Raw genomic sequence first — 9,657 nt, 5'->3', positions numbered from 1 at the left:
CTGAGCCAAACAAGTTTATCTTGGTCTCGTCAGACCACAGGGCATTCCAGTAATCCATGTTCTTGGACTGCTTGTCTTCAGCAAACTGTTTGCGGGCTCTCTTGTGCGTCAGCTTCCTTCTGGGATGACGACCATGCAGACCGAGTTGATGCAGTGTGCGGCGTATGGTCTGAGCACTGACAGGCTGACCTCCCACGTCTTCAACCTCTGCAGCAATGCTGGCAGCACTCATGTGTCTATTTTTTAAAGCCAACCTCTGGATATGATGCCGAACACGTGGACTCAACTTCTTTGGTCGACCCTGGCGAAGCCTGTTCCAAGTGGAACCTGTCCTGGAAAACCGCTGTATGACCTTGGCCACCATGCTGTAGCTCAGTTTCAGGGTGTTAGCAATCTTCTTATAGCCCAGGCCATCTTTGTGGAGAGCAACAATTCTATTTCTCACATCCTCAGAGAGTTCTTTGCCATGAGGTGCCATGTTGAATATCCAGTGGCCAGTATGAGAGAATTGTACCCAAAACACCAAATTTAACAGCCCTGCTCCCCATTTACACCTGGGACCTTGACACATGACACCAGGGAGGGACAACGACACATTTGGGCACAATTTGGACATGTTCACTGTGGGGTGTACTCACTTATGTTGCCAGCTATTTAGACATTAATGGCTGTGTGTTGAGTTATTTTCAGAAGACAGTAAATCTACACTGCTATACAAGCTGTACACTGACTACTCTAAGTTATATCCAAGTTTCATGTCTATAGTGTTGTCCCATGAAAAGATATAATGAAATATTTGCAGAAATGTGAGGGGTGTACTCACTTTTGTGATACACTGTATACACCGATCAGCCATGACATTAAAACCACCTCCTTGTTTCTACACTCACTGTCCATTTTATCAGTTCCACCTACCATATAGAAGCACTTTGTAGTTCTACAATTACTGACTGTAGTCCATCTGTTTCTCTACATACTTTTTTAGCCTGCTTTCACCCTGTTTTTCAATGGTCAGGACCCCCACAGGACCACCACAGAGCAGGTATTATTTAGGTGGTGGATAAGTCTCAGCACTGCAGTGACAATAACATGGTGGTGTTGTGTTAGTGTGTGTTGTGCTGGTATGAGTGGATCAGACACAGCAGTGCTGCTGGAGTTTTTAAATACTGTGTCCACTCACTGTCCACTCTATTAGACACTCCTACCTGGTTGGTCCACCTTGTAGATGTAAAGTCAGAGACGATCGCTCATCTATTGCTGCTGTTTGAGTTGGTCATCTTCTAGACCTTCATCAGTGGTCACAGGACGCTGCCCATGGGGCGCTGTTGGCTGGATATTTTTGGTTGGTGGACTATTCTCAGTCCAGCAGTGACAGTAAGGTGTTTAAAAACTCCATCAGCACTGCTGTGTCTTATCCACTCATACCAGCACAACACACACTAACACACCACCACCATGTCAGTGTCACTGCATTGCTGAGAATGACCCACCACCCAAATAATACCTACTCTGTGGTGGTCCTGGGAGAGTCCTGACCATTGAAGAACAGCATGAAAGGGGGCTAACAAAGCATGTAGAGAAACAGATGGGCTATGGTCAGTAATTGTAGAACTACAAAGTGCTTCTATATGGTAAGTGGAGCTGATAAAATGGACAGTGAGTGTAGAAACAAGGAGGTGGTTTTAATGTTATGGCTGATCAGTGTACAGAAATAAGTGTTACATGCTGAGAACTTCTTTTTCTTTAATTTGGGTGACAGAACAAAGCAATCAATTAACATGACATGACAAATCCATTTAGAAGGCAGTTTCTATATGAGGTAATAATAATAATAATAACGAGAGCAATAGTAAAATGGTTAAGAGTTATTTTTATGATAATTTAAATTTTTATGATTTTTTTGTCCACCATGTATACTGTAATATATCTATTTATAAATGATGGTTGCTTTCCTGCTACTTTGTGCTGCAGAGTTCCATAATATAATCTCTTCCATTTAGTAAAAGTTTGTTGTAATAATCACAATTAACATTTATAATGCATTTTTAAGCAAAAAAGAACCTTATAGCACAAACGTTGGCGAACATTATTTGCTTGAGCAGTGCAGAATATGAAATTAATCATTTTTTTCTCGGTTTATAAGCTAAGAAAGTGATCTGACTGAAACCTCTGTTGTATGTCATTGTACTTACTCAGTTAGCTTTTCAGTTTAACCTGAACAACACAGAATTATTAATCGGCTTTGAATTGTGTTTGCTTTCAGTTTTTTTTACTGTTTTAAACTGCCCTATAGTATTTAGTAAGAGATATTAGTGAGAAATAAAATCTTCTGCCATTGTGTCAAGCATCAGATCCTTAAGGCAAACAATGGCAAAATGTATTTTATAGGGTAGCCACTATATTTTTATTGAAATACCATAATTACTATTATTTATGGCAGTGGTCCCCAACCTTTTTTGCAGCACGGAGCGGTTTCATATAAGATATAATTTCACAGACCGGCGGAGGCGGGAGGATTTAATATGGAATAACTATCAGAATCAGAATCAGATTTATTGGCCAAGTATGTGGATACACACAAGGAATTTGGTTCCGGCTGATGGTATCTCTCCAGTATACATACAGTATACAAGCAACGTATGCATTAAACATTAAACACAAACATATACAAACTATAAGACTATATATACAGGCAATATACAGATATGTAAGTTAGCAGCGTGTGGAATATTTACAAAAACAGTAAATTGCACAGCATGTAAGATGAGTAATACAAAGTGTAGTCTATTCTGATTCTGTAGAATGGAAAATCAGTGTGAATCCTGAGCTTTTTTCGATGCAACGAGACGCTGCTCCCACCTAGTGGTGATTGAAGACAATAATACCCGAAGAGTTTTAGAAATTGAATTGCTCTTGTAGCAGTCTCTAATTATTTATTCGTTCTGTGCTGCCTGGCAATAAATGACCCAAGGACCGGCCCGGTGGTTGGGGACCACTGATTTATGGCACTTACTTTCCTGAAAATAAACTGGTACCAACAAAAATCATAGTATTTTATGGACAAAATATGTCCTAATAGGTATCGAACTCTTTAAAATGAACAGAGGCAAACTCTTCTTTAGGGGAGTATTCACGGCATCTTTAGTTATTAAAATTATTAAAGTAATTAAAGAGACAGTAATAACACTTCAGCCATAACTCACTGGCTCACTATAAAATCACTCATAACTCACTATAAAATCATCAAATCATGAAAAATAATTGGTTTCAGTGATTATCTCACTTTATTTATACTTGCCAAGCTTAAAGCTCAGAAAAGATTTTCCAAAATGAAATTAAAACTTGAGGGTTGTCAGGTAACATCTAAGTTTTAATCTGGTATGAAAATGTATGAGAAGTCATACCCTAGGTTAAAGGCTAGTGAAATAAGAATGAAAAGCACAAAAGACTCTTTGTTTTACACTTTTAAGTAATTACCTACAACATTTTTGTAATATTGCCATCTCAAATTCAACCCCATTGTTTAATGGTGTTAATGCTATGTAAATACTGTCTGTTTAACACATCCACACATTTTACAGTCAATCCTGTCCTGCTCGTGCTGATGAGACTGAAAACAGTTGTTTTGTACGTTGTGTGTGGATGTGTGTGTGTGTACACTGATTCCTGAGAGGGACATATTTCTTGGAGGAGCTTACAGAAATGTTATTATTTTTAATTTTTGTTTTATATTTTTATAATAAATATATAAAATAAAAGAAATTTGCATTTGTGCACATGTTCTATTTAACAAAATGTATATGTACCTAAAATGAATGCCTAAATTAAACTGGGCAAAGTGTTTGTATATACGTAATATTAGATTCCAGATCTAAATAAATACATCAAGTTACCTCTTGTATGGCCTTACTTATGTAGGGATTTATACATGGAATTTTACACTTATTCATTTCTTTCAACTTCAATTAATCTGGACAACAGATATTTAACAGCCCCGGTTCTGGACTGTTTTGCTTGGGGAGAGCAGTAAAACATAATGGTTGGGCATGTCGTTAGTCATATTTTTTGACACTGGCAAGTTCGGTTGATTTTTTTTTTTTATCAGAAAACGATGCATTATAGGTTTTCCTACAATGTATGTTTATTAAATGCAAAATTCACACCAAAAAAAAACAGAAAGGTATCAAGTAAAGTTAAGTCCGAGAGACTAGCTGCTACTACCAGCAGCTAACTGCTAATAAAATTATTTAAAAAAGATTAAAAGTAAGTAATATTAAGCAATGAATCACCATGTTAAGCAAACGTTACCATGTGGAAGTGAGTTTAAACTCAAAGAAGTGTTTTAAATCGCCTCTCCTGTTCACACTGACAGAACCTGTCTGCTCGAAACAGTCTGCCTGTTTCATATGACTCAAAGAGCCAATCAGAAATAAGCAAAAAATTAAAAAATGTAGCCTTTGCTTGCTTTGTGTTGTTGGGGGGGAGAATGAGAAAAAAACCCCCGGCACTGATAATTTAAACTAAAATGTTGGCATAAACCAACCCAATATCAGTTAAAACATAGACACCTGATCACATTTGAGGAAGATGATGCATGTTGGCAAGCCGTAGCCTAGTGGTTAAGGCACAGGACTAGTAATCCAAAGGTAGCTGGTTCAAGCCCCACCACTGATAGGTTGCTGCTGTTGGGCCCTTGAGCAAGGCCCTTAACCCTCAGTTGCTCAGACTGTATACTGTAACTGTAATGTAAGTCGCTTTGGAGAAAGGCGTCTGCTAAATGCTGAAAATGTAAATGTTTGCCACATGCTATATAGAAGTAAATACAGTGACACAAAAACAAAATGCTTGAATAAAAACGGTCCTTATGTGATTATGACCATGTTTACAGGTCACGTAATAGTATTCTCAATCTCAAACCTTTTTTAAATAGACGTAACACAGAATTTGCTTTTTCATGACAGGAAAATGATCAAAAGGAAAACCCTGTTTCCAGAAAAGTTGGCAAACTTTTTAAAAATGCAATTTAAACTGAAACTTGTTCATTCACATTTACCACTTTACCAGACAAAAGATTTAAAATATGAATAAACAAAATGATTTACAATACAGACTTTTGGTTGTTGTATAATGAGCTGATCTGCATATTATGTGAAGCAAAAGCTGAATGTTAACTCACCCACCCAGAGATCCATTGACTACAATGCATGTAGTCACATCAACAACCTGGTTATAAATGATGTCTTAGCTTTTTTTGGTTTTCAGTAAATATTATAAACCTTGGTCTATCATGTGGATTAAAATAAGCAGCCAATTAACAATACATCAGGGGACTCACCATTTGTGTGTGGTTGGGAAAGAAGTTCTGCTCGTTCAGTGGGAATTTTTCTGGGCCCAGTGCGTGGTAGAGCTTGATCAAATGAGCAAACTGTGTACAAAAGAGCAAAAACAATACTTTAGTAGACAGGCTGAAAATGCACTAACTAAATAAATTACTAAGTATAATCAAAAGAAACAGAATTATATTGAATTATGGTACAGGGGCAGTCCTCACAAAGTTAAATTCCCGGAAGGATTAGTATGTTTTGTCTAGATCTACAATTTGTTTAGTCTGTGGCTTTATCTGAACCCAAACGAAGAAAGATAACCAGTGTACACCTAAACAATAATACAGATGCTTTATTTCCATAAGTATGACATAAGATATACAACCCCAAATCAGAAACAGTTGGGACAGTATGGAAAACGCAAATAAAACAAAAAATGCAGTGTTCCTTACATGTACTTTGACTTTTATTTGATTGCAGACAGGATGAACCCAAGATATTTTATGTTTTGTCTGCTCAACTTCATTTCATTTGTTAATATACCTCCATTCCTGCATTTCAGGCCTGCAACACATTCCAAAAGAAGTTGGGACAGGGGCAATTTAGGACTAGTAATGAGGTGAAAAAACTAAATAATGATGTGATTCCAAATTGGTGATGTCAGCAGGTGATTGTAATCATGGTTTGGTATAAAAGCAGCATCCAGGAAAGGCTGAGTCTTTGATGAGCAAAGATGATCAGAGGATCTCCAGTTTGTCAACAAATGTGTGAGAAAATGATTGAAATGTTTAAAAACAATGTAACTCAAAGAAAGATTGGAAGGGATTTGCATATTTCTCCCTCTACAGTGCATAATATCATTAAACCATTCAAGGAATCGGGAGGAATTTCAGTGTATAAAGGCCAAGAGCGCAAGCTTAAGCTGAATGCCTGTGATCTTCAATCCCTCAGACGGTACTGCATCAAGAACCACCACTTAACAATAGCTGATATAACCACATGGGCAGGGGATTACTTTGGCAAACCTTTGTCAAGCACTACAATACAGAGTAACATGCACAAATGCCACTTAAAACTTTACTGTGCAAAAAAGAAGCCTTATGTTAACCATGTCCAGAAGCGGCGTCGACTTCTCTGGGCTCAGAGGCATCTAGGGTGGACCATCACACAGTGGAAACGTGTATTGTGGTCAGATGAATCAGCATTCCAGGTCTTTTTTGGAAAAAATGGACGCCGTGTGCTCTGGACCAAAGACGAAAAGGATCATAGAGACTGTTTTTCAACAAGACAATGCAAAACCACCTGCTGCACACATTACAAAGGCATGGCTGTGGAAGAAGAGGGTACGGGTACTGGACTGGCCTGCCTGCAGTCCTGACCTGTCCCCAATAGAGAATGTGTGGAGAATTTTGAAACAAAAAATGCGACAACGACGACCCCGTACTGTTGCACATCTTAAGACGTGTTTGCAGGAAGAATGGGACAAAATAAAAGCTGAAACACTAAATCACTTGGTATCATCTGTGCCTAAACATCTTTCAAGTGTGGTGAAAAGGAATGACAACATTACAAAGTGGTAAATACTTTACTGTCCCAACTTTTTTTGGTTGTGTGTTGCAGGCCTGAAATGCAGGAATGGATGTTTATTAATAAATGAAATGAAGTTGAGCAGATAAAACATGAAATATCTCAGGTTTAAACTGTCTGCAATCAAATAAAAGTCAAAGTAAATGTAAGAAACTCTGTGTTTTTTTTATTATTTGCATTTCCCATGCTGTCCCAACTTTTTCTGATTCGGGGTTGTACAATGAGCTTTAGAATGAGATATTTATGCCTAATTAGCTAATTACTTAAAAATGTATCTAAAAATACATTTATTAAAAAATCATTCTTTGTAAGTGCTAGCTCTAGAGACATCGCATGTACCCCATTTTAATGCAAACAATAACTATTTTTTTGATCTGTCTTTATGATTTTAAACATTGTGCTGCTGCCACATGGCTGATTAGAAAATTATGTAAATAAGCATGTGTACAGGTGGATACAAGTTGTTAAAATGGATAACAAGTGTTTATTTTAAACAGAACCAAGTGTCAGTTATTGTCACTATAAGTAATTCTATAGTTTTTTTTTAAAGCTTTTAGAACTTTTTACAGCATATAACTGGCCTGAATAAAAGTTAGGCTACAATAAACAACAAGCAAACAAAGGTTGTAGCAGTAAAAAGTCACTTACAACCCATGGTTTGCTGCAAAAGTTGTAGATCGAATGCAAGGAGTTGATACTTGGCACACAGCCATACTGGAGACCAATCACAAGACTTCTGAAATCTTCGCCAGGGGTCATGCTGTATGCGTGCTGGCGAATTAGGATGAAATCTGGCTTGAAGGACCTGTGGATGAAAAAAATAAAATAAAATAATGTGCAAGATTTCTGTATTTCATTGAGGATATTTAATGCCATGAAAAAAACAGCATTGCTGTTGCCCTAAAAATACAGATAGGTGACAAATTAATGGACAAAAAAAAGGAACATACAGTATGTGTTTTGACCCTCGAAACCTCAACATAATTGTAAACTCCAAGTATAGTTAAATTCAGCTACTGTTTCACACAATATGCAAATCAGCTCATTTAGCAGAGTCTGGAATGTCCTTTCCTCTCAAAAAATTTACTTAGACTAACTACTAAATTGTGTATTCAGGGAGCCAGGGGGACCAATGTCAGACCATACCCAAAAGTGCTGGCTAAAGCTAAACATACATAAACATACAAGATTGTTATTCATGTCCACACTAATGACATCGACAATGACACCAATCTCACTGTCCATTTTATCAGCTCCACTTACCATATAGAAGCACTTTGTAGTTCTACATTTACTGACTGTAATCCATCTGTTTATCTGCATGCTTTGTTACACCCCTTTCATGCTGTTCTTCAATGATCAGGACCTTCCCAGGACCACTACAGAGCAGGTATTATTTGGGTGGTGGATCATTCTCAGCACTGCAGTGACACTGACATGGTGGTGGTGTGTTAGTGTGTGAAAAAATACCCAGCCAACAGCGCCCCTTGGGCAGCGTCCTGTGACCACTGATGAAGGTCTAGAAGATGACCAACTCAAACAGCAGCAATAGATGAGCGATCGTCTCTGACTTTACATCTACAAGGTGGACCAACTAGGTAGGAGTGTCTAATAGAGTGGACAGTGAGTGGACACAGTGTTTAAAAACTCCAGCAGCGCTGCTGTGTCTGATCCACTCATACCAGCACAACACACACTAACACACCACCACCATGTCAGTGTCACTGCAGTGCTGAGAATGATCCACCACCTAAATAATACCTGCTCTGTGGTGGTCCTGACCATTAGAGAACAGGGTAAAAGCAGGTTTAAAAGGTATGTAGAGAAATAGATGGACTACAGTCAGTAATTGTAGAACTACAAAGTGCTTCTATATGGTAAGTGGAGCTGATAAAATGAACAGTGAGTGTAGAAACATGGAGGTGGTTTTAATGTTATGGCTGATCGGTGTATGTTAGAGATAGTCTGAGGTTAGAGTAAAGTTAAAGAGCTTTCTACATTAGCTAGATTGATGTCAGAGAAAGTAGTATGCCCTGGCCTGTTACTAATTTGGTGCAGTAGTAAAACCTACAGCAGGTTACCTACAGGTTATTGTTTCTGAATTTCTGGATGTCTATATATGGTGCTCAGCAAATTGCTATTGTAGATAACTAAGGGAAGGCCTGGTGCCCACCCCTCAAGGAGGGTGCTGCTCTCATTTCTGTAGCATATCTGGCAGGTTTTAGGGTGTTAGTGTGGCAGCATATAGTGATAATTGACTATCCAAAGCCGAGAACAGGCAGCAGACAAACAGGCTAACAGTCTGTGAGTCATCATCTGACGTCACCTACAACCTTTAGATACAAAACGATTGAGATTGTGTTTGTTCTCCATGCCATTTGTAAACACAGACGTTCTCAAAAAGTAGATTTTAATAATGTAAAAAGCGTTATCCTAAATTTTTATCCTGATAAAAGTAATGAAGTTAGATTAGGGTTAGGACTACTAAACATTAGATCACTTGCATGCACGAAATGAGCAGTTGTAGCCTAACGGTTAAGATACTGGACTAGTAATCTAAAGGTTGCTGATGCAAGCCCCACCACTGCAAGGATGCCACTGTTGGGCCCTTGAGCAAGGCCATAACCCTCAATTGCTTAGACAATATACACTGATCAGCCATAACATTCAATCCACCTCCTTGTTTCTACACTCACTGTCCATTTTATCAGCTTCATTTACCATATAGAAGCACTTTGTAGTTCTA

At 38.1% G+C, this 9,657-nt stretch overlaps 1 protein-coding gene across 1 annotated transcript in view; it reads right to left on the bottom strand.

Annotated features, from left to right (window-relative positions):
* Nucleotides 1–9,657, bottom strand: part of syn3 (synapsin III) — a 178,429-nt gene that overhangs the window by 88,924 nt on the left and 79,848 nt on the right. Inside the window, exons 5-6 of the mRNA XM_063004723.1 lie at nucleotides 7,560–7,716; nucleotides 5,336–5,425 (exon numbers count right to left, since the gene is read on the bottom strand). Coding sequence (XP_062860793.1) covers nucleotides 5,336–5,425; nucleotides 7,560–7,716 — 247 coding nt within the window. The remainder of the gene's footprint in view (nucleotides 1–5,335; nucleotides 5,426–7,559; nucleotides 7,717–9,657) is intronic.

The sequence above is a fragment of the Trichomycterus rosablanca genome, chromosome 1 (assembly GCF_030014385.1).
Source record: "Trichomycterus rosablanca isolate fTriRos1 chromosome 1, fTriRos1.hap1, whole genome shotgun sequence".
NCBI lineage: Eukaryota > Metazoa > Chordata > Actinopteri > Siluriformes > Trichomycteridae > Trichomycterus > Trichomycterus rosablanca.
Note: the sequence above shows the minus strand (reverse complement) of the source record. Positions and strands in the feature narration are given on the sequence as shown.